At 40.0% G+C, this 26,269-nt stretch overlaps 1 protein-coding gene across 6 annotated transcripts in view; it reads left to right on the plus strand.

Annotated features, from left to right (window-relative positions):
* Dock4 (dedicator of cytokinesis 4) overlaps positions 1 to 26,269 on the plus strand; it is a 389,723-nt gene that overhangs the window by 293,145 nt on the left and 70,309 nt on the right. For all 6 annotated transcript variants that reach the window (XM_039078130.2, XM_039078128.2, XM_039078129.2 and 3 more), the window contains exons 26-27: positions 7,403 to 7,501; positions 17,834 to 17,928. In XM_039078130.2, the coding sequence (XP_038934058.1) occupies positions 7,403 to 7,501; positions 17,834 to 17,928 (194 nt within the window). The remainder of the gene's footprint in view (positions 1 to 7,402; positions 7,502 to 17,833; positions 17,929 to 26,269) is intronic.

The raw sequence follows: 26,269 nt of genomic DNA on the forward strand, positions 1-26,269 counted from the left end.
CCATTAGGACCTTAACTTTTTTAGTCTTCAGTTTGGTTGTATTAAATGAGAAGAATTTACCTTGGTAAATTCTAAGGGACTTTCGAGCTCAACTGTCTTAGGATGCTAGCATAGCATGATCCAGGCAAAGTATTAAGAAATGAAGTCTGATATTTGGCACATATGCATCTGTATATGATCTATGTGTAAACACATGCTGTTTTTATTTATGGCAGTGTTAACGCTCAAATCCAGGGCTTCATGAGTGGTAGAAAAATACTTTACCATTGAGTTGTCCATATACATAAGAATTTCTGTTTAAAAAAATCACACGAGGTTTAACATTTAAGTGTTTATATATTAAACAATATTCTTTTAAGCCATAGCTATCATTTGTAGCTGTAGCGGTAGATACTGTAATTCACGTGTAAATTATGTGCACAAGTGTTAATTAAGCACTTGTTGTCAGCCTCACTAATCGTACCGTGGTGCTTGGGAATGTTCAGCTCCAGATAGAAATCATTTTCATTTCTATTTAAAAACTAGGAAGTCTGGGATCCTTAGGGAACGTTGTGGAAGTGAGGCAGAAAGAGTGTGAGAGCCAGAGGGGATGGAGGACACCAAGGAAGCCAGGTCTTCTAGACACAACAGAGCTGACGTATAAGAGCTCACAGAGACTGAGGCAGCGGGCACAGGGCCTGCATGGTCTGCACCTGATGGGATCTTAGGGCTAAAAGGACAAATAGACACATGCCCCATCCCTAAGGCAGAAGCTATCTTCAACTGATAGACACTTGCAAATTCATTTTCTTCAAGGAAGTCTGTCTCAGTAGGGAAACAGTATTCTTAAGTATTCTGTACCCATGCCCAGGTACAGAAGACCAACAGAAAACAAACTCAGTGGAATCTTTGGAGGTTCTTTGTCTCATAATGTTAAATCAGAGCATCCTTTTTAACATTACAGGCCTTTTTGTGTAAATATTATGGCTTCTCTCTGTTTCCCTGAATGAAAGAAAATAACTAGAAGTGAGGTGAGGCTATAAACTCAGTCAAAGCCTACTCTCAGTGATATACCTCTTCCACTCAGGCTCTGCTTCCTAAAAGTCTCATAGCTTCCCCAAACAAGGCCAACAGCTCAGGACCAAGCATTCAAGTACATGAGCCTATGGGAGACATTTTTCATCCAAATCACCACTACAAGTAAAGTTAAAGTATCTTAACAAACTAGGAATTTTACATGTTTTATTTAAATATATATTTAAAATCTATATCTATAGTATGTGGTATGTATATATACATATATATAGGAGGGAAGGGGAAAGGAGAAGTCGCCAGTGCTAGTAAGATGGCTCCGTGGTTAAGAGCACTGGCTATTCCTCCAGAGGACTCAAGCTCTATACACCCACATGGCAGCTCACAGCCACCACCAGTAACTCGAGTTCCAGAGGATCTAGTGCGCTCTCCTAGCCTCTGTGGCCTCCAGGCACACATGAGTGCACACACACATGATGCAAGCAGAACACTTGTACACATGAAATAAAAGAATAAAATAAAACCCCAATGTATGTACTAGCTGAACTGTCTTATTTAGAATAAAGAAGCTTGAATTATAGCTTCTCATGGTCTAAGGAGCCTGATGTGTGAAATGGCACCCCCCACCCCACCATGGGTTTGCTGTTGTCTGATGGGTGTTGGGTGGGTGCCACTGGCGTTTGTTACAGGTTTGAAGGCTTAAGTGATTGGTTTTTTTGTTTTGTTTTGTTTTAATTGTCTTTTTTTTTTTTTACTTTTTTTAAGTTAGACTTTTATTTTGTGTTACTATAAAATGACATACAGATATAAGAAGCAATATAAAAACATTCATGCTTCTTTTATCCAGTTCCGTAAATGATAGCTGCTCGCAGAATTCCAGAGCAGAACATGGATGTTGATATGATCCAGATACGCGAGGTTCTCATCACCACAGTCATTTCTTATGGGCTGCTTTAGCGCTAAATCTACTTTCCTTCATCTGGTCCACCTCCTTAGTTCCAGGCAACCACCACTCTCCTCTCTACTTACGTAGTTCTGACATTTGTGGATGTTATGTGTATAGAATCTCAGCGCATGGGACGTTTTACCATTGACTTTAACAAAAATTGAGCAGAGTTTTCTGAAGATTCGTGCAGGTTGCTATATATATATATTCGGTTTCCCTTTTCATTAGTGAGTATTATTCCATGGTATAGATACACTGCATATCTTTAACAATTCCCCTATGAAGGTCGATAGGGTTCTTTCCAGGGTTTGTGTAGTATTAGGAAAGTTAGTATAAACATCATTTACATTGAGCTTTTATGTGGACATGTTTCTCCACTTTTTTTTTTCTGCAAGAAATTCAAGGGGTTTGGTTGCTGAATCATAAGGTAGCTAGCTACATGGTCAGTTTTTAAGAAACGGCCAGACCCCCTTCCCCAGTGGCAGTGGCATTTAAACATTCCGAGTGTGCACAGCCTGCATGATCTGATTCCTCAGCATGTGATGCTGTCGCCTTTTCCTTTGCGTCTGTATGAGTGTCAGGGTTGGGAGGATTCTGACGGCTGTACGGCCTCCTCTCACTCAGGCTTTACTTTCTGTTTCCCCAACAGCTGACCTTACCCTGCAAGGATTTTCACCTACATTCTTGCCATCCATATTGTTCCTAAAAGAAATGTCTCTTCATGTCTTGTCCCATTTTCTAGCTGAATGATTCTCTCACTGCCACATTGTGAGCATTGTTTTGGTATTTTCTCCTACTATAGCTTGTTCTCCATCCCCTTCATGGTGTTTGCAAAAGCAAAATTTTTTTCATCTTTAATGAACTTCAGATTATTAATTTTTCCCTTGGTGAATCATTTCATGTTTAAGAACCCTTTAATCTAGTCATAACAATGCAACCTATTTTTCCTCAGAGTATTACAATTGTATAATTAACGTCCAGACCCATGAATCACTTTGTCTTGACGTATATGAGTCACATCCTTTCAGTCCCTTTCTGGTCTTGATGTTGACATTTGTCATTAGTCTTGTTCATTCTATTCGAAATCTTGATTCTTGGTACAGTGAATGATTTTCACCTGAAATCCAAATGTTTCTGTATTCTGTGGTCCTGGGTCATAGGTGAGCCTTTTGTTTTAGCTGTCCTTATGTGATGCCACTCAGCTAGGGAGAATGAAAGCAGATGACAGTTTATGTGGACATAGAGTGGAAGGCCAGTTCCCCAAGTCTCCTTGGCACCTAAGCATGAAAGTCTCTCTCTGTGTTACTCTGAGTGGACCTAAACTATTCAACCCCAAACCCAAGTTTGATCTGCAGAACCCAAATTGTGAAAGAAGAAAACCATCTCACAGAAATTTTCCTCTGGTTTCAACATGCACACCATGGCATTGCATGCATGACAGAGAGAGATCTGTTTGTCTGCCCGAGGTCTCTACAGTATATAAATGTTTCTTTGCACACAACTGTGTTAAGTAGCATGGTAGTGGGTGACCCGGCTCAGCCTTGGCACTGTCTAAGATCCCCTGGCATTGCCTGTCTAAACTCGTTAGGTACTGCTTTGTGATTAGAGAAAGGAAAGAGTAGTATAGTCTAGGAAACACCAGGGTGTGAAGGGGTGCAGACAGGCATATGCTTAAGAGAAGCTTCCTGAAGGCTTTTGATGTAGATACAAAATATTTTTGGCAGTTACTGATAAGCAATGTATTGTGTACATAAAATGGATACAAGCCACTGAAGGCTATTGAATTTTAAAGTCAGTTTGCCAAGTAAACAAATCTCGACCAATGCTTTTTTATTATGCTCCTTTCATAAATTAGGAGAATTCATATGAACATTATTAAAGTATCTTAAAAGTAAAAAAATTCACATTTCAGTATAAAAAGATAAAAGTAAAATATTAGACATCTAATATTCTGGATAAGAACTTGAAGTTAGAAATTAGATTATATGAGCAAATGAAAGTAGATTATTAAAGTGTTGAGATTGGCAGTATATCATAAATGTGCCAGAGATTATATGTCATAATGATAAGTTATTTGTAGTGGGTCTAGCCCAGACACAACAGACATAGTTAATAAGTTAGATTCAAAGAGTTCATCTATGTACATGGATTATAACAAGCTATTGAAGGTCTATTTACTGTTGGCGTTTTTTTTTCTTGTTACTAAAATTATGATCTAGGATATGTAATTTTTCAAACTTAAAAGTATTTTAGAATTTATAGGATATATTGAAACAAGTATTTAAGTATGTTAATAATGTGATAAATGAGTTAGAATAATTAACATACAATATAACTATTGGGTTCATGACTGAAAATTGATTGAAACTCTACCAACTAATTTGTGTTTTAAGACAAGACCTGATACATCTAGCAGTATTAACAATAGATAGGTTCTTATGTATTTATATATAAGTTTGAACCATGCCACCTCAATTCAGGCATGTTTCCTACATGAAGTCAGTCTCAAAGTAGGAAAGAGAACCATAGAGATAGTCTTCTACAACATAGGCCACTGACCTTCACATCCAAGCTTTGCCTTTTGCTAGCTGTGAAACCAGATTATTACCTTCTGTTTGACAGTGTCCACCTAACAAGACTCTAATAAACATAGAACTTGTCAACACAAAGTATATTAACTTACACAATATCAACATAAATCATAGTATTGGCAATACCTTTTAAAACGTTTTTATTGATATACAAAACAATAGAATAATTTGTTTTTTAAAAATATATAACTTGATATATTATATTTACTTAGGAAACATTAAAATAAATAAGGTAATGAACATGTCCACCACTCAAAACTCAGTGTTTCATCTCCCTCCCCTGTTATTATCCAGCTGGTTGAGATCGTTCTGTGCTATCTAGATAAGAACCATGGTCATCCAGGGAGAAGCTCTACAAATGCTGGTCCTTGGCAGCATTTTATCCTCAGCATTTGATGGAGAGGGGCAGCAATAGTCAGAAACAGTAGCAGGGGCACCCTCAAGCTATGATTCTCATGCAGGTCCCACATAGCAGCACTCTTAGCCCCGTGTGTCTCTTATGCATGACTAGGATGTCAGGATTTCTCAACCCTTGACTGTATCCAGTATTGTAGCTTCTGGGCGTAGAGTATGACCCTCTGCTATAAAGACTTGACAACTCTTTGGAACTTTTTTTTACTAACCAGAGATTATAGTTTCTCTTCCTTGGCTCTCCGTAACCTTCTGTTCTCTGTCAGCCTCAGCTGTCCACTCTTTCCTTTTCTCTACTTCCACTACTCTTGCTTGTGCCTCCCTTGGCTGCATTTGTGACTTCTTTGGTGGTCTCTTACAGCTATAGCCACTGTCACAGCTATCATTGCTCAAGACGCAGCTTTGGCCAGCCCTTTGCTGGGAGGCAGCGGCAGCTGCTGCGGAGACCGCCGCCCTGGAGGCTCCTGCGGCTGCGCAAAAGCTTCGGGCGTGAGGCTCTCCCTCCTTTCAGCTGTCACTGTAGCAGGCCATTCTGCAGCTTTTGCGGTTATAGGAGAAAAGATGGCTTTTGTGTTGCCAGCTGCCCCTCCATTCTGCCTCTTCTTCCGCTCTCAGGTAGCCAGCTGTTTTGCTGTTTCTGGAGCTCAGAGTGCTGCCTGGTACGCTGTCTCTGCTTCACTAACACTCTATGACCTGCGGTTTCTTTCTCCGTGTAAATAGTTACACATGCTCAACGAAAAGGAGGTGAGAGTAGGCAGGATATACCTTTTATTTGACCTAATATTGTAACACCAGAGGAGGCAGAATGAGAAGTTGTTTTCTGTCCACCTCATAAGATGGACTAAACAGTCTGCTCATCTAGCCCGAGACAGCTATTTGCCAACCACAGCAAACCTCTCATGCAAATGAAGGCTGTGTTTGTACCTATCACCATGTTGTTGTTGTTGTTTGGTTTTTTTTACACAACAGATCCCTGAGGTCACTGTGCTAGGCAACAAGGAAAGTACTCTTCTCTCTGGCTTAGGTAAAAATGGCTGCAATGTCACCTAAAGTTCTCTGAAGCTTGTGATACCAAAATCACGTTTGCACTAGAACATCAATAACCTTTTCTTTATATTTTCTATCTCCTGTGTGACCTTTACGGATTTCTTTTGCTCCGTGACAGGCTAGTGCGTTGAGCCTGGGAGATAATTCTACTTGTCTGCGTTCCTTACTATTTGTTATTATGTATCACTGCCACAGGATACTTAACCAACAGGTTATAGGAGAAAAGATGGCTTTGAGTTCAGGATTTCAGAGTCACACAGGTTGTCATAATGGGAAAGGGGTCACAAGGGTCCACAGCAGTGAGAGCTTGCATTGGTGGTTGTCCACACCATGCTGAAATAGGAAACAGAGAGCAGAACCAGGGTTCCAGCTCTTTGTAGGTCAGAGCCTACAAAGGCTTGCCTTTAGTGACCTGTTTCTAAAAGTTCCAGAGCCCTGGTACAAGTACAGAAGCCTGGAGGAAGGGGCGTTTAAATTCAAACCACATCATAACCCATATGAATTGTTTAGTTATATAATTATTAAATATGAACCCATATGAAATATTAATTATATTATGAGTGAATGTTTACCTTAATGTACAGGGCAACTGTTTGAAATGTCTTTGTGTCACAAGTTACTGCCAGCATGTGAAGAACCAATATGAATCTCAGATTTCTTGGACATAACCATTTAGTTGTATTTTGGGGATTCTTGTAGAAACTGGCAGAAAGCATTTGACTGAGCTAACCCAACTGCCTGAGATGCAAAATCTACCTCTTGGTCTTTTAGTCTCCAGTTTTAATGTGATACTGTAGTCTTTCCCACATACATTCAAAGCAGTCTCCCAATTAAAGTGGACTTTTACGTGCATTCAGTTAGCCAGCAACTGCTTCTCCTGTTGTGTTTCCATTGCTTTATATCATTTCTCCGTTTAAAAGAAGGTAAGTTCTTTGTTGAACAAATATGGTTGCATTAAAAATGATAGTTTCAAGCTAAAAGTGCATTAGAAAAGGCAAATTATAGCAATTTTATTACTCTTAAAATCTAAGGATGATGTGTGCACTTTCCTTTTTCATTTTTAAGCAATGGACTTCATAGGAGTCAGGTGCATAGAGCTCGAGCACAAAGAGTAGCTATGAACTTATCACCATTTTCTAAAAGGAGACCGAAGCCAACATTATGCATTGCATGGTTCCTTTTACCTGCTGAGTCAAAAGACCAATGTGCTGGTGAGCTGAAGGGGATCTTGTAAATTCAGGAAAGGAAAATGGAATTCGCAGAGATTAGGAAGCAGCCCAGGGTAAATTTGGGATCATAGAAACTTCATGAAGTGTTCCCTGTGAGGGCAGTTCGTATTAAGTTATCGGTGTTTTCTTATGTCCCTCATTTAAAGTAATGGCTTTTTTTTCCTTAGGGGGAATTTGTTGCCTGTCTCCTTTCCCTATTACGACAAATGACAGATAGACATTATCAGCAACTTCTGAATAGTTTCAATACTAAAGAGGAGCTGAGGGTAAGTGATGCTTACATGTTCTTTCTCCTTTACTTTCTCTTGTCCTGCACTGCTGTTCTGAACGATTCTTGGCAATTGCTTTACCTCTTCCCATTAAGTTCTGGTTTGTTTTGGTTTTTATCTCAGTTGTCTTAACTGAGTTTCTTTTCTCTATTGGCTCTTGAGAATTCTTTTACTTAAACAAAGCTATTAGCTGTTATTTTGGAGAAATGCATCAGATTTTAATCACATCTCATCAAAGTATGTAAACTAGAAACAGAAAACTTTCCAAGGGAGCTCTTGGCTGAGAGTAGATGTGGAACTACTCATAATTAACCTGCTGCTCAGGCCGCAGATAGAGCTTAGTGGAAGAGCTCTTGTCTACCATTCAGATGGGACTAGGTTCATTCCCCCAGGACTATATAACGTGAATGAATGAAGTAAATGAATGAATGAACAAATTAAGGAAATATTATTTTAGTGCCCTGAAATAGCATATACCTCATTAGTGTCTATTTTTAACATTTATTTGTTTATTTGACTTTCTTAGCCTCCAGCCACTTAGCTTGATGGAAAGACGGGTCAGTGGTTAAGAGCACTGACTGCTCTTCTGGAGGTCCTGAGTTCAATTCCAGGATCCCATGGTAGCTCACAATCATCTATAATGGGGTACAATTTCCTCTTCTGGTGTGTCTGAGAACAGCTACAGTGTACTCATGTACATAAAATAAATAAATAAATCTTTCAAAATTATTTTTTAAAAATTCCTTGATATTTAAAGCTTTGGTTGGTTCATTACTCTGAGGTCACATCCCAAGGTATTTAAGCAATATAGGTTCACTGTGTGATAGAACATAAAGCCACGAGAAACAGCTTCATAAACCATAAAGGTCTGTGAATGGATATGGGCATTATTTGAAAAGCATGAATAGTTTTAAAAGGGGAGAGATCCTACTGGGTTGCCTCATTCAGCCTTGATATGAAGGTTTATGGCTAGTCTTAGTATATCTTGTTATGCCATGATTGGTTGACAGACCTAGGAGGCCTGCCCTTTTCTGAAGGGAAACAGAGGAGAAGTGGATCGGGGAGAGAGGAGGTGAGGGTGGGGAATGAGAGGGGCGTGGGGGAAACTGCAGAAGGGATGTATGGTATGAGAGTATAATGATTTTAAAAAAGTCAAATACAATGACACATAAATGAACAATTCTTAATTATGAGCCAAGTAGATTTTGTAAAGGTTACAATGTAAATTAAGCAACAAAGTCGAAATACAGCAAAAGAAAGGAAAGAAGGGAGAGATGTGATCACATTTGTCTGGTGGCACAACTGAAAATGTATTAGTCAAGGTCCAAATAGGAGAGAGAACCATGGAAAGACTTTGATTTAGTAATCTAAGCTACTGTGACTCATGTCAGAGTTAGCTTCAACTGTCAACTCCATACATCCCAGAGTTACCTAGGAAGAGGTAGCCTCAGTTGAGGAAGTGGCTAGATCAGATTGGCCAGTGGACACTGTCTATGACGCATTTTTTAGTTGTCTTTCCCACATGGCCCAGGTCCATCTGCTTAGGGATAGCACTACTCAACTGTGGGCTGGGCCCTCCTACAACAATTAATTTTTCCTACCTCGAGTTCTTGCTTTCATTTCCCTCAATGATAAACTACAACATGTAAACTAAAATAGCCCTTATAGAAACCATACTGGGACAGCCTGAAATAAAGGTAATTATTGAAGCAGAGTCCTAGTAAATTTGGGAATTTAAATTGACAGGACTTGATGACTCATCAAAAAAAATTTTTAACGACCTTTTTTAAAAGGTAGGGACTAGGGAAATAGCTGAGTTGTTAAAGGCACCTACAGCTCTTCCGAAGGATGTGAGTTCAATTCCCAACAGTTACATAGGATAGTACACAACTGATACACACACAATAGTAACTCCACTTCAAAGGAATTTGATGAATTTTTTTTTTAGTTAAAAGGCGGTGGTGGTGGGTGGGGTAGGGGGATTGTTACTCTTTCCAAGGTTTCTAACCAGTGGGTGGTTGTTGGTACCATTTCACTGAATGGAGATAAAGAAGTAGTAAATGTGCAGGTTTGGGAGCAAAATAAATCAGATTTTAGCCTGAGTTTAGTCACTTAAGGGATATTGAAAATGGGATGTTTCGTAGACAGTGTGTAACATTCAAGAAAGAGGGCGGAGCTGCAGGTGTAGACCTGAGAACTATGAGCCCTGTCAGTAAGTGACAGTCCAGAAGTAACTGTGAGCGCCAGAGAGAGTGTAGAGTTAGACCCGTCTGCCCAGAGTCAAAAGTATTAAGAACCAAGAAATAGTGAATCATGAAAAGGCCCACTGATGCTGGGGAACCAGATGAGCAACTCCACTGTATGGATGCAATGGAAGCCAGTGTCATGGATTGAAGAATGACCGAAGAGTGTAACCGGTGAGATCTTTGCAAAGTTCAAGAATAAGGCAAGAGGCTATAGAGAGAGTGACGTCAGAAGAACATTTATAGATGAGGTAGGCAGGGAGATGTTTAATAATTAGAACTTGCAGAGATAGATGCTAAAGACAAAATAGCGAGGTACTAGCCCACAGGATGTCCTGAGAAGTTGGCAGATGAGAAAAGAATGAGGGAAACTCGCCTAATGCAAATTAGAGGCCATTTATCAAAGGCTAATTATCTGATTTTAATCTGAATATTAAGCACCCAGGTATCACCATTTAGTAGATTATCTGACCAATGCTCAATTTTGTGCCAAGCTGAAGTAGCCTTAGTTAAATCCCTCAAAACTATCTTGCAGTATTTTCCAAAGGTTATATAACATTGATCCATGATCCCTTATCTAAATCCCTTAGTATCAGATGTCTTTTGAAAGTCAGAATTTTATAGCTTCAGAAAGCTGATGTGGATAATACTGTATGTTATCCTGTAGCCCTCCAGTAAGATCTGCAGTAGAATGCAACATTTTCTCCAGATAAATAATTCAGGTAAGATTTCTGGTGCCAAATGGCTTAGAAGACTAAAGCATTTTAGAGCCCTTTTAGATTTTTGGTACCACAGTAAGGACATGAAAACCTCTAACAATAAACACTGTATATAGACTTAAATATGAAGCGAGCACAATTCGTGTAAGTGATTAATATTAATCACTGACTGTACATACAGCTTCCTGACTTAATCCATCTTCTGTTGCCGTAGCAGAATGCGGAGACTGGTTTATGGAGAAAGACGTTTCTCTTGGTTCATCGGTCTGGATGTCATAGTGCTGAGTCTTAGGACATATGAATTTGAAATTGAGAATGACAGATTCTGTGCTTGAGTTTCAAATGGGTAGTTTTGCTGTTCTTTATTGCTGGTGTTCCTTCTACACCATCTCTTCATGCCAGTTCAGAGGAAGGTTTACTTTTAGCTTTTCTCAAACAGTTCTCCAAATCAAACTGAATTTCAGAAGCATGCAGTTCTCAAGTAACAGCTGAGATTAATAGTGCTTTAGCTCCATTTGCCCCTAAGGAAGCTGGATGCCTGGAGGGTTATTGTTGAGGTGGCTTCCAGCTTTTTCATCAGATGCCGTTTCTTCCTGGTTCTCAGGTACTTGTGTGTGAGTGGCGTGAGTCACAGTGTCAGAGCACGAGTGTGTGGGAGGGAGCAAAAACCTAAAGGCCAAAGCCTATATTGTTTGGTTTTTTTCTTTTGAGTACAGTATTACATTTAAAAAAAATGAACAAAAGTAGTCACTGGGTAGTGATTAAGTTTTTCTTTCTTTCTGTAGTTGGGAGTATTTTATTGTACACCCACATTGTACTGGGGGTTAAAGTTTTGTCCTATCCTTGGCATTTCACATACAGCACTGAAACTCCTCTTGGTTGACTATGTCCTTTCATACAAAGCCACGGGATGTTGGTGTAGGCATAAGATTATCCATATTTTGGAACTTTCCATTGTCTACATGCTAGCTTTCAGAGTAGATCAGATATAACCTCTATCCAGTCTCTTTTGTGTCTTGTGGCAGAATCCTGTCATATAGCCAAAGCTGGCTTAGAACTTGTCACTTTCCTTAGCTTGGTCTGAACTTGCTATATATCTCTGGCTGGTACTGTTCTCATGGTCCTCTTTCCAAAGTACGTTCCTCTAAGTATTGAGATTAGAGGTGACCCTACGGCCACAACTGCCCTTAATCCGAGTGTAACCCCCCTAGCAAGTCTGGTATCTTTATTGCTGTGTCTCTGTGCTCTGTCTTCCTTCAAGCCCTTCCCTCTACCCATTTCAAATCACATTCCATAATTTGAATTGCTCATTCCTAGCAAACCGTGAGTATCATCTATGATTCCTCTGCATAGTTTGCGGGTTTCTGGCTGTGGGTTTCTTTCTATCTGAAATGTCTACTCTATGAGGAAGTCTTCACAGGAGATAGTTCATCCTGTTGTTGTAAATATTTAATATCATTCAGGGATTTCTACCCCACCTGATTAGATCATTCAGTTCCAAGTTAAAAGACACAAAATTTTTATATTCATAATAAACCTTAATTAGCACTAGAGCTGGTTAGATATCTACCCTCTATGCTATTAGTTTCTACTTCCCTATCAATAGCCCTGAGTTATAACTTGCTATGTTCTATCGGATAGATCTAAACTCCACTTGTCAAAGCCTCGTGGCCATGTTTTCATGACTTCCCTACCCCATGATGTCTTCTGCTCTCTCCACCTTCTTCTTCCCCTCATGGTCCTCCCTCAGATACCAAGCCCTGGAACCAAAGCCCCACTTATCTCTCTTCTGCCCAACTGTAGGCTGTCAGCATCTTTATTTAACCAATAGTTTTAAATTAAGGAGCAAGGTCACCTAGCATCACTTGATGTACAGGAGGATTCTCTTGATCCTGAGGCAACTAGGGGTAGTTTAGCATTACAATACATAGCAACAGACCTCAGCACCGTCCTGTCTAATGTGCTGTTCACGGGATTTTGTATTCTCAGTGTCTGTTGGCCACTTGGATCGAAACCGTGTCATTGTGTCATACGTACAGTAAATCTATGGAAAGAAAATCTATGCTTAGTCTTCTACCCAATGAGTCTTCTTACCCAATTTCTGCCTGCATTAGCAAGCCATCGTCTCGACACGATTATTTTGACTTCTTAATTTACATATATTGATTACACTATATTAATCCTACCACTCTCAAAGACTGAAGAATTCGTGGCAGGTATTTTGTATGACACACTTTAAGATTCCATTTTGAGAGTGCAAATTTTAATGTGATAAATGTTACTAATACCCTTCATTGAATTCAGACTCTGTATCAGGGCTATTATACCTTTAAAAGCTGTAGCAAATTTGTAAAGTAACATCTGATTGCTGATATTCTAAGTGGTAGAAACGTGTTCTTAGCTGCCTCTGCTCTGTCCCTTGTTCTCAATCATCTACCTGCCCTGTGACGCTTGGCAGGGTATCTCTGTGTTCGTGTTCTCAGGATTCCTTTTCTTGTTTGGCTTTATAGGCCGATTTCTATTTTGTGCCATCTTAATTCACTATCATCTTTAAATGCAAAGCATTCTGTATAAAACATAGAAAAATTCAACACAAATTTAATTCTCTACATTGTGCATAGAGCCAGTCAAGGCTTCCATTAGAGTAAATTCCAAACTCCTTACCATGGAAAAGGAAGGAGATTATTGTTTCTCTTAATAAAACAAACCCTCCCTGATTACTTAGTTTTTATTATGTATTCTTTATCCTAATTTATGTATCTTTAACTTATTCTATTTCCATTTTATACACATATTTTGCCCCATCCCTTACAGTCCTGATACTGGTTTTGCTAGGTGTTCCGTCGGTATGACAAACCAAACTCCATGTTCTCTTAGCTTATAGAGCATGCATTCATGCACATGGGTGTTGGTTAACATCCATCTATTTATACCACTGCACCATGAGTTATGTGAACAGTGAGAAAGTATTATCAGTTTGAACACCATAATAATAAACTAAGAGTCACTCACCAGTTAGGAATCAGTGCCACATTAAGTCAGAAATCTGTAGAGCACCTCTCCTTTTGTCTTTTGACCAAGATCAAATGATTTAAAGTCTCTCCTTTTCTGTCTGTGTGTATTCTTACTGTCCTAGTCTGTCAGTTGTATGAGTCTGGTGTCTGTGCCTCCCTGAAGTAGGTATCTTATATGTCTGTCGCTATGTCTGTGTCTGTGTTGGAGTGTCTGTCCCTAGCAAAGGACTTTGCTCTCCCTCTCTTTTATTAAACAGCACAAAAAAGCATTACATAGGGGAAAAGAATGAGGGATACTTTCCAGACATATTTAACAGTTTTATAAGAGATTACATCACCGACTCCCAACTGACTCCAACTGACCTTATCACAAACAAAACACTATCAAGAAATATCAATATGTCACATTCAACATTTATGGTGGGTATTTCTTTTGTAACATCTCTTTCACTCTATTTGCTGTCTTCATCAAGTGATGAAAACATACATACACACATGCATTGCTCATGTGTCAGAAGCATAAGAGAGCATGTAATTTGAGGTTATAGCTATGTGTTAGCTTATATTGTAAAAGTAGATTACTGTAAATCCAAGGCAAGTAAGGTTATTGTTATACCTTTCTCTTAAAGACACATTAAACACTCCAAATACACAATAGGATAGCAGTCTTAAGTCTTAAGTGACCTCAGGGTATATTATTAATCTTGTTTGTGAGACCAGCAAAAGCTCCAGTTTCTTAAAATATAGAGTTATTTTTACAAAGCATTGCCACAAGAAAGTATTGCACCTAAGCGTCTGGTTAGGACAGTCACAAGGACTTCTTAAATCCTTCTACTTCATTAACTAATGTGTCGTAGCCGACCAGGGACACTGGAACCTCACAGTCCTGGGCATACAGTAAAGAACCCAATGTTCACAAGTGAACAAACGAAGAGAACTTTTCAAATCATAGCAAGCTTCCCTGCCTTCCTTTCTGTTTGAACATGGACCTTTTCTTATTTTGGAAGATTTTTCTTAAGTACTTTCTTACCTGAACCTCTTATGCTCCCGGGAAAGAATTTTCTCAAACAGAACCTCCCAATTCCTTTTGTGTTTGAGCAATCTGAAGAATCACAGTGGTCCAGTCACCATGTTGTGTGTGTTACATAACCAAACATACACAGAAGCTCTCTGCCAGTTTTCAAGTGGTGCCGTGTGAAACCCTTGTCCTGGGCTCTGTCCTAATAAGGGGTATTAGACACAGAAATGCTCCTTTTAGTGGTATAGAAAGGATAGGAGGAATCTGTAAGTTACATGTGCAGAATGCTGGTGTCTACCTCCACAAAAGCTTGACCGTAGGGAAAGAGCCGAGCTGAGACGTACAGAATGGGCAGGAAGCAGCAGTGTCCTGGGGCAGGAAGGAGGAAGGCGCAGGAAAGCCGCCTGTGAGTCCTGTACTTTACAGCACTGGAGCTGATTATGAAGCGCAGTCTTTCAAAAGGCAGGAGGCAAAGAACTTGCTGCCACATTGTGTCTCGGTACCACAGCGGACTGTCACCCTGTGGTCACAGGAAGCATTAGACTGCAGTTTCGAAAAAAGACAATTAGCAGGCTACTCTATGAGTAATAAGTAGCCGTATTTAATGTCTTTTCAAATCATCATGAGAGCCTCATGATTGAACTCCTCAAAGATTGAATACATTTGTAAGGTCATTGGGCTATTTATTCAATTGCTGAGCCAGAATTAAATTCTAGATTTTTCTGATTCTCTTTTACTTTTTTAAAAGAAATGTGTCTTGTCCCGCAAATGTAAATGACAGTTAGCTAGGCACCTTACAAAGCTACTTGCAGACCTAAGAAGTTTCCACATGGGGAAAACAGATTTATATCAGCATAGGCTTGAGTGAGATGATGCCTGCTGCTATTGCTTTTCATGCTGTGAGATGCACAGGTAAATGGGAAGGCACCAAGCCAGTGTATACAACCCTAGCTCCTGTATCTGGAATGACCTTCTTTTTGACCCCAGAACTAAAAAGGAAAACTGAGTCAACGAGCTGCTAAGATAGAAGCTTGCCTTCTTTAGCCAACTTTCCTGACAGGTTAGCAGACAGCAGCCTTTGTTCACCTCACCCTGATGCCCTGTTGCCTCCCATTTTCAATGCTGACAAAAGTTGTATGGTTAGACGAACTTCAGAACTTCAGAACTTTCCTTAACTCTTAATTGTGGACTATGAAACTCAAATGACCACACACACACACACACACACACACACACACACACATACACACACACACGATTTACTTTATAAAGTAGGAAAGCTTTGAAAGGTAAATGCAAACTCATCTTTTCAAGGATAAGATACATGTGTGTCTCAGGAACCCAGAAGAATTAGCTGGAAAACCATTAGAATAATATTTAGAAGCTTCAAAAAAAAACACAATACAATTTTTCTATGCTAATGGCATAGTAATGCTGTGTAAAAACAGGGCTGGAATGAAGTGCCCAGTATTAACGCTGAGCCTCGTGTCAGTTCAGTCTTCACTCTGCCACTAAGCTCTCTGCCACATTCCCAGTTCTCCAAATAATCTGACCTGCAGTAAAATACTTCAGGGAAAATGTGTGCTTCTAGTGACTCTACAGGCATGCACAGGCTCTGCTTACCCATTCAAGGGCAGGTAGCCTAGTGGGAATGTTTCTACATGCTACATGCTATATCTCAGCATATGTGTTGATGTCAAAGAAGCTGAAATAAATTCTTGTCAAAATATTTGTGGACTTGATTGAAGCTGTTAGAATATATAAAAAGAAACCACACACACACACACACACACACACACACACACACACACACACACACACACAGAGGAAAAAGCTACCACATGGTTCTCAGTTTTTAAAAGTCTTCTGTTGATAAGAGTGACAGTTGTAATCTTTTATTCAGGCAGCTGGCATGTTTAACATGATGTGTTGTTAGATTTGTAAATATAAAATGTATTTTGTGTTTTGAGCTGCTCTTTATTTCTGAATACCACACTTTTGACTTCTATCAGATTGTTAGAGAAATTTATTTTCCTAGAATCACTTAAAGTTACACAAAATAAAGCTTTTGAGTTTGCTAGTTGATAAATTTAAGCTAGACTTGGTTGAGCTAGCCAGCCTTTTTAGTAGAAAGCTCCAGTTCCTTTATGACAAGTGGTCTATTCCCTCCTTTCCTTTCTTTAAGTACCATGTACTGTATAGTTTTTTTGGGTCCTATTTCTTATAATGCATAAAGAAGTGCTAATTACATATCTGAAAATTGGTATTTCAATGTCTGACAACAACTTCTTGTCAAAAGTATAAATGTTCTCACCAAAAAAATTGTAACTATATAAGGCAAAGTCTTTGCTAATAAACCGGACTTAGCTATTCCAAAATGTCTATGTACTGCAAACAGCATATACATGATAAAAACGTGAAATTCTGTCAATTTCAAGTGAAATTTTGTGTGTGTGTGTGTGTGTGTGTGTGTGTGTGTGTGTGTGTGTGTGTGTGTTGCCAGAGGAGGCTACCAGATCCCCTGGAGTTGGTGTTATAGGCAACTATGAGCTACATAAAGCGGGTGCTGGGAACTGAGCTCAAATTCACTTCAACAGCAGTGATTAATTACCAAGCCATTTCTCCAGCCCGAAACAAACCCTTTTAAGTTAAAATAAATAAAAGAGAGCAAAAAAGAAAAATATAGGAGTGTCTCTAGGCTGTCAGATATTAAATGTTGCTGCCCTCTGGTCTGTTGTGCTGCAGGGAGTGTGGTGCTGCGATTGTAGCCGGTCAGCACGAGTGACTGGTCCGTCTCAGCACACAGTATCCTTGGATGTCTGGGTGATGCATGAAAGAAGGAAGGCTTAAACCAACACCCATCCTCTTGTTTCAGTACCTCAGCAATACCCTCTAAGAAACACCGCTTTTTGTGTAAGATCCTTCAATGAAAATAACCTTCCAAATTTCAGCAACCATTTAGCTGACCTGAAACAATTTATTATGCTCCTGGGTTGAGAAGTTCTAACATTTAGCACACTGTACAGGAAGAAAGGGAAAAGGTTGTCTGCTTGTTTTCTGGAAAGCAAGTTCTCCATATTGTCTCCAGGACCTACATTTGTAGCGCTGTGAAGATGCATGAAAAATGATTTCCCCTGTTCCTAAGAGTGGGAAGGATGGGGGCACCTAGGCTGGACAGTCATGTAGGAATTGCAAGGCTGAAAGCTCCCTCTGCTAGCTGTCTGCAGTCAGACTCCCTTCTCTGCAGGTGCTTTCAGAATGGCAACAGCAGTGCTCTCTGGCATGTTGACAATTACGATAAATCTATAAAACTATCTCTTTCTTCTTTATCCAAGGATTTCTTGCTGCAGATTTTTACCGTGTTCCGAATATTGATACGCCCAGAGATGTTTCCCAAGGACTGGACTGTCATGCGCCTGGTTGCTAACAAGTAAGACTTCTCAGTTGATAATGGCACCTCAGCCTGCGAGGGAAAAGAATGTTCTCTGTGGTTGTATCACGAGCTGAAACCTCCAGGTCCTTGGGTTCTTTTTCTGTACCAAATTAACCATTTCTGTCTTTTTAAAAACAATATTCCTGTCTTCAATTGTTATTTAATATGACTACATTAATGTCTTTTAAGAATCAAACAATATAGCTGGGCATGTTGGTGCACACCTCTAATCCCAGCACTTTGGGAGGCTGAGGCAGTAGGAATTCTATAAGTTCAAGGCCAGTTTGGTCAGCACAGCAAGTTCCAGGACATTCAGAGCTACACAGAGAAACACTATCTCAAACAAACAAACAAAACAAAATCATTAACAATGTGGTTGCTCACACCTGTAACCTTAAGCACTTGAGAAGGACAAGAGCCAAGAGAGGAGATTTGGGGACAGTCAGAGTAACTGGCATAATTTTGTTCCTATAGCTTATGGTCTCCAAAGGCCCAGAAGAGAATGAAGGGTCTTGGTCACCAGTTTAAAAATTATTATTTAACTCATTTCATTAACCTCTTTTTGCCATCTGCCACTCTCCAAATACCAACACCCACATGCTTAGGGTGAAGGTAAGATCTGTACATACACCCTAGGCCAGGGTCACCATCTGTCCCCCCAGGCATGCAGATATGATGATGGTGAGTGCCTCAGGAATGCAGGATTCAATTTCGATGAGACATGCTTCATGTGGCTTCTGCTTTGGGGTGCATTTTTAGACCTAGAGGTGTTAAAATGATGTGTTAAAAACTTATGAAGTAACAAATAGTGTCGTGTGGCATATTATATTTTACATAAGCACTGAGCGGCTTCTCCACTTGGAAGACTAATTGAGACTAGTGAAATCACTCTCTTTAGAATTCAGCATATGTATTCTGATGTCTGTGAAAGAATCGAGTGTCTGCTTCCCTGGTGTCTGTATGCTTCAGATTTAAGTTGGAGCTGCTGCTGGTATCTTTGCCCTAAATTAGCAAAGATTCAAGATACCTGGAAAGGTAGATGAGGCGAACTGGGGAGTCAAACAAGGAGTACAGGCCATCAGCAGCCACAGCTGCAGAATCACAGAGCACCTCACTTTAGTCATTCTGCTTGCCCCAAGTGCAGAAAAATTTGGCTTCAATTAAGTTTCAGGGGCAGACCATCAAAGGAAAATAAACTTAACGTTTTCTTTCTCAGGTACCTAGGCTCTGTGTTCGAGCTTGCTGGAAACCATGACAGCAGTATGGCTTTTGATATTAAATACTGTCTCTGTCCATCCCACAACAAGGCCCCTACATAAAGCTCTCATGGCCACATTATTGGCTGTCAGACTAAGAAGTACATGTTCTACTTTTCTGTAAACACAGTGTCCAAGATTTTCATGGGCAGTGTTAACCATGTAAGAACAGTTTTGGTTAGAGGTGAGATATATGTAATATTTAATATAAAATTTAATATTTAAAATGAAGATTTCTCCCATGGTAAACCCAAGACCCTGCTAAGCACAGCGATGCCATATTGTCACCAGGCTAGTACTGCTAGCAGCATGGACCTGCTTTTCCATGGCAATGGCTGTCAGCTACATGCCCAGCCTCACTAATGGACCAGACTCCAGTTCGAACAGACTGTTTCTGCTCCCTTCTGTCTCATCCTCTACGCTGTGTTCCTCTCGCTCACCATAGCCACTTCCTATTCAAATTAGGAAACCATATGTGATGTGTCTTGGTTTATAAATAGAAACCAGTTCATCAAAATACCATAGATTATTTTTACTTAATCTTCACCTAAATAATATCGATAGAAAAGTGTGTTTCTGAGCCGGACATGATGGTACAAACCCATCATCCTAGCACTCAGGAAGCTAAAGGCGAAAAGATTATGAATTTGTGATCAACCTGGGCTACACAGCCAAACTCTGCAGGGAAGGAGGGATGGAAGGAAGGGAAGAAGGGAAGATGGTCTCTGAAAGATGTTCAAGTTATTTAAAATATTTGAAAGTATGCACATTGTAAGTATTGCACTTCACTAAATTGTTACGTTGGGTTATAAGCGTGCCTGTGTCTTCAAAGCTCACCAACCTGCTTTCTCTTCTGTTATCTTACATTTCTTAGACAGACACTTGAGCAAGGCCTCTCAAAGAGTCATTTTAACCCATGATCCTGCCTTCATTAGCCCTCGCTGAGAAGTCACTATTGCCTGTCCCTTGAACACAACCAAATAACCTGTCCCTCAATACTAAGACTTTATATGTCCGTCCTTTATTGGTGTCTTTATCACGTGACTCAAACACCTGTAACTGCTCCCTTAGCTAGGCTGTCTCTTCTGCTCTCACAGCATTCCCCAAAAGCTGGGTCTGGGTGCCAGGTTTCTTGTATGGGCTTTTTGGTCTTGTTTTGTTTTGTCTGCACTCATATGTACAGTTTGAAATACGGCAGATATACCAGGCCTTATTTCCTCTAGGTCAGGAAATTTCCCCTCTGTTTTGCACAGCTACTCTGTGTTCATTGTAGGTCCCTGGTAGATGTTTCTGGAGAGGATAACTACTCCTCAATCCAAGAAAGAAAGAACAGAAGGATGCTGAAAACTAAGTACCAAAAATACAGGACACATTGAGAGAAGTTTCTCTCCACCCCCTTCCCATACACATTGTGAAATAAAGTATAAAAATAAAGCCAGAGCTTTATGCATTGTTTCTGGGAGATAAATCTTACATCACACTTATATCTGTTGGGGAAAGCTGGGATCTTCACTGGAAATTTCAGGTCCCTGTTTTGTTTGTCTTGTGTGTATTTTGGCTTCAGACACAACATATAATAACCAACTTAAATTTTAGATGAAAGATACAGATATTCTGTCTGTGTCTATATCTCTGTCTGTCTCTGTTTCTCCGTGTGTGTGTGTGTGTGTTTGCGTGTGTGTGTGTGTGTGTGTGTGTGAGAGAGAGAGAGAGAGAGAGAGAGAGAGAGAGAGAGAGAGATTGTCTGTATGTCTGGCTCGCTAGTTCATTCTGTGAGGGAGCACAAAGAACTAACTTATTTAAACCAAGATCTGTAGAACCCTCCATTCAATAACCCATTTATATTATAGCACTCTTTTCCCATGATAAAAATATAAAGAACTCAGGTATGTATGTAGGAATAATTTTGAAGGGACTTACTTTTGTTGCTAAAAAGGGACTTTTATGAAAGTATGAAACTCTAGCTAAAACTAATGTAGATGATAATGGGCAAACTACAAAGAGAAGTTATTCCTATCAGTAGAGGAAACGTACACAGAAGTCCCTGTGATCAGAGGAACTGTCAAGGAGAACCAAGGAACTTGTTAATTAGAAGAGCAACACGGGGCCCAACTATTGGTGAATAGAGAGACAAAAGAGAAATGGGGAAGAATGAGTCGGAAGTTTGCTGCAGTCGTCCAAATGAGAGGTGTGGCTTGGACAGGTGGGGAGCAAAGAAGGTTGAGTTTAAAGATGAGGATGATGAGGCCTACGGATGACTGGATGTGAGTGGAAGAGAGGAGAGATGAGTGATGATGGTCCTTAGGTGTGGGGCCTGAGCAAAAGGACCAGGCAGTTAAGTGGAGAATGCAGAGAGAGGAGGTACTCATGGAGTAAGAGGAGAGGGGAAGTCTGTGACAAAGGTGACTTTAAGGTGATGTTAGCGTTCAGATGTGGTGCTTGTCCTTCTAGTATACTCAGGATGCTGAAATAGAAAAATAGTTTCAAGTGCAAGATGAAGCCGTGCTACATAGTGAGTTCCTGGGCAGCCTGAGGGACACAGAGAAACCCTGTAGGAAACAAACAAGCAAGGTGCTCTTAGATATCCCAGTGGAGGTGGGAAAGAAGTAGTGGTTGGACCAAATGGCAGGGAAACCATGGCAGAAATCTGAAGCCAGGGAATGGAATGAGAGCTCTTAGGAAGAGATTTATACACTGAAAACACAAAAACGCCTCAGGACTGAGGCTGGAGCATGCCATAATTCAGAAGTCAGGCAGTGAGCCAATGCAGAGAAGCCACTGAAGCAAGATGACAACCAGGGGCCTGACACCCTAGGAAGAAAATACTTCAAGGAAGAGAATCTAGAACTGTGGATCAGCAATTAACTATGGGAGCTCGCACTGCTGTCACTACCAGTGACCTTGACAAGTGCTGTTTCCCTGTAGTGGGGGAGATAAAAGCCCAAGCCCAGGGAGGTCCTGGTGAAGGAATGAAAACAGTAATTACCGGCGGATCTTTGGAATGCTTTTGCTATAAACAGGAATCAAAAAATATCCCTATCTCTAAAAGGAGTTGGTAGGATGAGGACTGGTTTTAAAATGCGGAGTAGCCTCGTGGGTATGTAGACTTAATAAGAATGTTCACAGTACATACTTAAGTGTTGATGTATTAAGGAAAAGAGTTAATTAAAGAACCAGTGTGCATGGGTTAGAAAGTGGATGCGGATGTATTATTGCTGAGTGTTACAGTTCCTGACCCCTCAGTGTCTACAGCGACCTTACACCCAACAATTCCACTATGGAAGAGTACCATTGAATTCAATGCACACTGTTATATGAAGACTTCCCTAAGATGAAGGAAGCTGGCCACACTTAGAACAGTGCTGACTGAATCCACATAGAGCACTGGCAGCAGTGCAAGTCCTGTGACTTGTCCACAGTCACAGGAAGGATGGCAGAGTTAAGCAATGCCTGGAAAGTTTAGAGTCTGCCGAGCATCCACTGGAACAAGTTATATTGCCCTGCTTTTATTTAGTGTGGTTATCCTTAAACTATAGTAGGTGAGAGAGAAAACTAAGGTACCATTTTTTTACCAAAACTATATATGTTAGTTGGTATGACAGACTTAAATGATCACTGCAGATGTTTGTGCAGATCTAGTTGCACACTGCTTATCTCGGTGAGTTGTGAACTGTTGGTAAGGAAACTAAGTACTTGAAGGAAATAGTTTCTTAAGGTTTGGGCCAAGAAGGTTAAAGTAGAAACACAACCTCAATATTGATGCTGTAGCTCCTTGAGGGGAGAGGTCAAGAGAGCTTCTTGTGTCAGAGCACATCTCCTAGGTCGGGCTAGTTTGTCCTATCAGCATGGGATTCTTTCTTTGACCTCTGAAACATGATTGTGAAATAATGTTCCTCTTGTTATGAAGGAAATAAGAGTATACTTGAGAGAGAGAGAGAGAGAGAGAGAGAGAGAGAGAGAGAGAGAGAGAGAGAGAGAGAGCGCACTTCTTGCTTCTTTTGCCTCTCCCACTCTGCTGCATTGGTGAAGGCAAGGCACTCCTTGTTCTGGTCCCCTGATATGTTGTGACTCCTCCACTTGTATCAACTCTACTGAGCTAATTTCAGTCTGATCTACAATTATTACACAGCATGAGTTCAAGCACAGTGACAAGGCAGGACCAAATTTCCTACACATCACTGAACTACTCACATTCTCTGTCTTCTGTGTGTAACACCAATCCTTGAGGCAAGAGAGGACTGTTATGTGAACCAAAATCACTTATCAGCCATAGTACATACCTACCAGGCCATATATAGGTGGTGATGTGGGCTGGTGTCTGCCTATGCTTCATGCACTCTGGAATTTCAGAACTGCTGTCTTAGACCAATTAATTTTAATTCCCCAATGACTGTTCATGATTTTCATCTGCCCTAAGCATCTTACTGTTGATTTATGCTGTAACACTCCAGGTTAGAAGGAAGTTATATTCCAGGTTTGTTTTGTTAGTTTTTTAACATATAAGCATCAACATTAGCTAGTCATGGTGATGCATACCTTTGATTCCAGCATTTGGGAGGCAGAGGTATTCAGATGTCTATGACGTCAAGGCTAGTCTACATAGTGAGTTCTAGACCAGCCAGGAGTACTCAGTGATATCCTGCCTTTAAGAAAGAAAAAAAGAAAAAAGGAAAAAGGAAAAGAGACTAACATTGCTGATAGTTAAGTTTCTCTACAGCATAGTGTCTGTAGGATTTCTCATGGTCTGTATGCAGTTGCTAGACATGGGCTTATACTTGAGCAGGTCCTAGTTGCAGGCAGTTCTGAAAAAACAAATTCCAGAAGATAGGTTTCCTCTGGAGTGAGGAAGCAAGAAACTAGGGAATACTGTTGATTCTTGATCACAGAATGAGGGGACAGCTGGAACACCCAAAGCAGTACATTTTATTCCCTGCACCAGTTCTGTTCCTCAATCTGTGCCCATGGAGATCGTCATTGTCGCAGCAATCCTCATGCCCACGTTGTCTGTGGCAGAGTCAATAATCTGGCCATTTTGGTAGCAACTTGCAAACTTTTCTAGGCTATTGGGTTTTGGAGCATTTGAGATCAGAACTAAAAACAAAAGAATGAAGCCAGAGTAGCCACACAGCTTTAAATAACAGTGAACAAGTGAAGACATTTCTTCAGCTCCACAGTATTCTGCACAATGGACCAATGAAATATGAATTCCTTTGGCTGGTGTGGGGACCTTTGTGCTAAGGCACCATGGCTCAGTGATGAGACCAAGCCTCTGTGACGAGCTAGAAAGCATACAGGAAAGCATGTGAAGTGGCCTTTCTAAGGGCTTTCTAGCCTTGAGAAGAAGACCCTGCTTTGAGGTCCTCTCTCTGTCATATTAAACACACTAAACAGATCCATATGCCATATTAGATACCTTCACTGAGTATGAAAACAATTATTTATCCACATTTGAACTTATTTGGGAATTCTTACAAAGGTTTAAGAGATAACCTATCATTTTTTGTTAATGTTTCCCTGTATGGCAAGAAAGATGCATGGTAAGTGTTCCAGCAAGTGAATACAGTAATGAGCTGTTATATCCTTCAGAGACTCTCAATGGTACTCTAATTAATAATAATAATAATAATAATAATAATAATAATAATAATAATAATAAGTATTCTGCTACTCTGTATTTTTTCAAGGAGTCAAATTGGCAGGGTATTTTATTTTACTCTTCCCTTTTATCTCTTCAAGTCTCACTTTCATGATGAGTGGTGAGACCTCATCAAACCTAATACAGCATTACATCTTTACCTAAGAAAAGACCAAAACAATTATAGAAGCCAACCATTTGTACCCTGATGCTTACTTTATAATGAATGGTTAAAGTGCTGGTTTGTCTCACCATTAAGTTAATCAATTACAGACATCTTCAAATTTGAATGTATGCTCTTCTAGCTATCAAAATGAATAGATTTTTGAACAAACTACAGTACTCTGTTCAGATCTAGGCAAGAATGTTTACCAAATCCTTCTTTCTTTTATATATATATATCTGTATTTGGAGTACCATGCTTAGCCAAGAAGAGAGCTATCCCCATGTTCTTCTGCCCTAGGGAGATGTCTCTTTCTTGGAGTGGCTGTGCCCCTCTGTTTTATGGGGTTATAGATACTTAAAGAAATGGTCTCTTTAGTGTTAGTCTGGCCTCCTGTATAGAGAGGAATTTTAATCCAGCAACATGGCTGCTCTGGGAAGGGACCACATCCAAAAAGACCTTCTACGTCTATGTGATCTGACTGGAAAGCAGACATGCTGCATACCTTTAATTCCTCTGGCTGGAATACAGACTTGCCCTTAGTACACACACCTTTAATCCCTAACATTGAAGGTAAAGTTAGCTTTTTGAAAGAAGCAGCCATATTTGAATGTGATGTCTAATTGAGTGGCAGACAAAGTGACAAAGCAGAGAAAGATTTGACAGAATGAGTCAAAGATAGGAGGATATGCTCAACTTTCCTGTGGACAGGAAAGATAGGCTATGTGTGGTGGGGGTGCAGTTTTACCAGGACAGTTTTACAGAGACGGTTTGCAGAGAGAACAGGCTAGACACAAGTGAAGACAGAAGCCAGAAGATTAGAACATATTGCCAAAGTTAATATGAGGCCAGGCAGAGCAATTCAGTCAGAAGCTAAGAGAAGTCAGATTAAATCAGTGATCTTGGACAGGAGTTTGGGTTAGAAAGCTGAGTAATCAGCCAGCCAGAGTTCATAAAGAACTAGAAAGAGTGATCTTATTCAGCAGTAAGTGTCTGAGATGACAATTATCTCTGACAAATAAAAGTTACTTTTACACTGCTGTGACTCTGCCTTCCATGGTCCTTCTGTGTCATCTAACACCTTCCGTGGAGAACAGTGACAGTGGCTAACAAGGCACAATACTGTCTATCACGTTATCTATCCATTGCATCTGTAGGCTCTCTCTCATTCATGATAATCAAATACAGTTATGTTCACATTAAGTAAGCTTGTCTGGTTTGGAAATTAATTTTAAATGGTTGCAAAATATTTTATGTGAGTGTATATATATGTATGAATTATTT

The sequence above is a fragment of the Rattus norvegicus genome, chromosome 6 (assembly GCF_036323735.1).
Source record: "Rattus norvegicus strain BN/NHsdMcwi chromosome 6, GRCr8, whole genome shotgun sequence".
Classification (NCBI taxonomy): domain Eukaryota; kingdom Metazoa; phylum Chordata; class Mammalia; order Rodentia; family Muridae; genus Rattus; species Rattus norvegicus.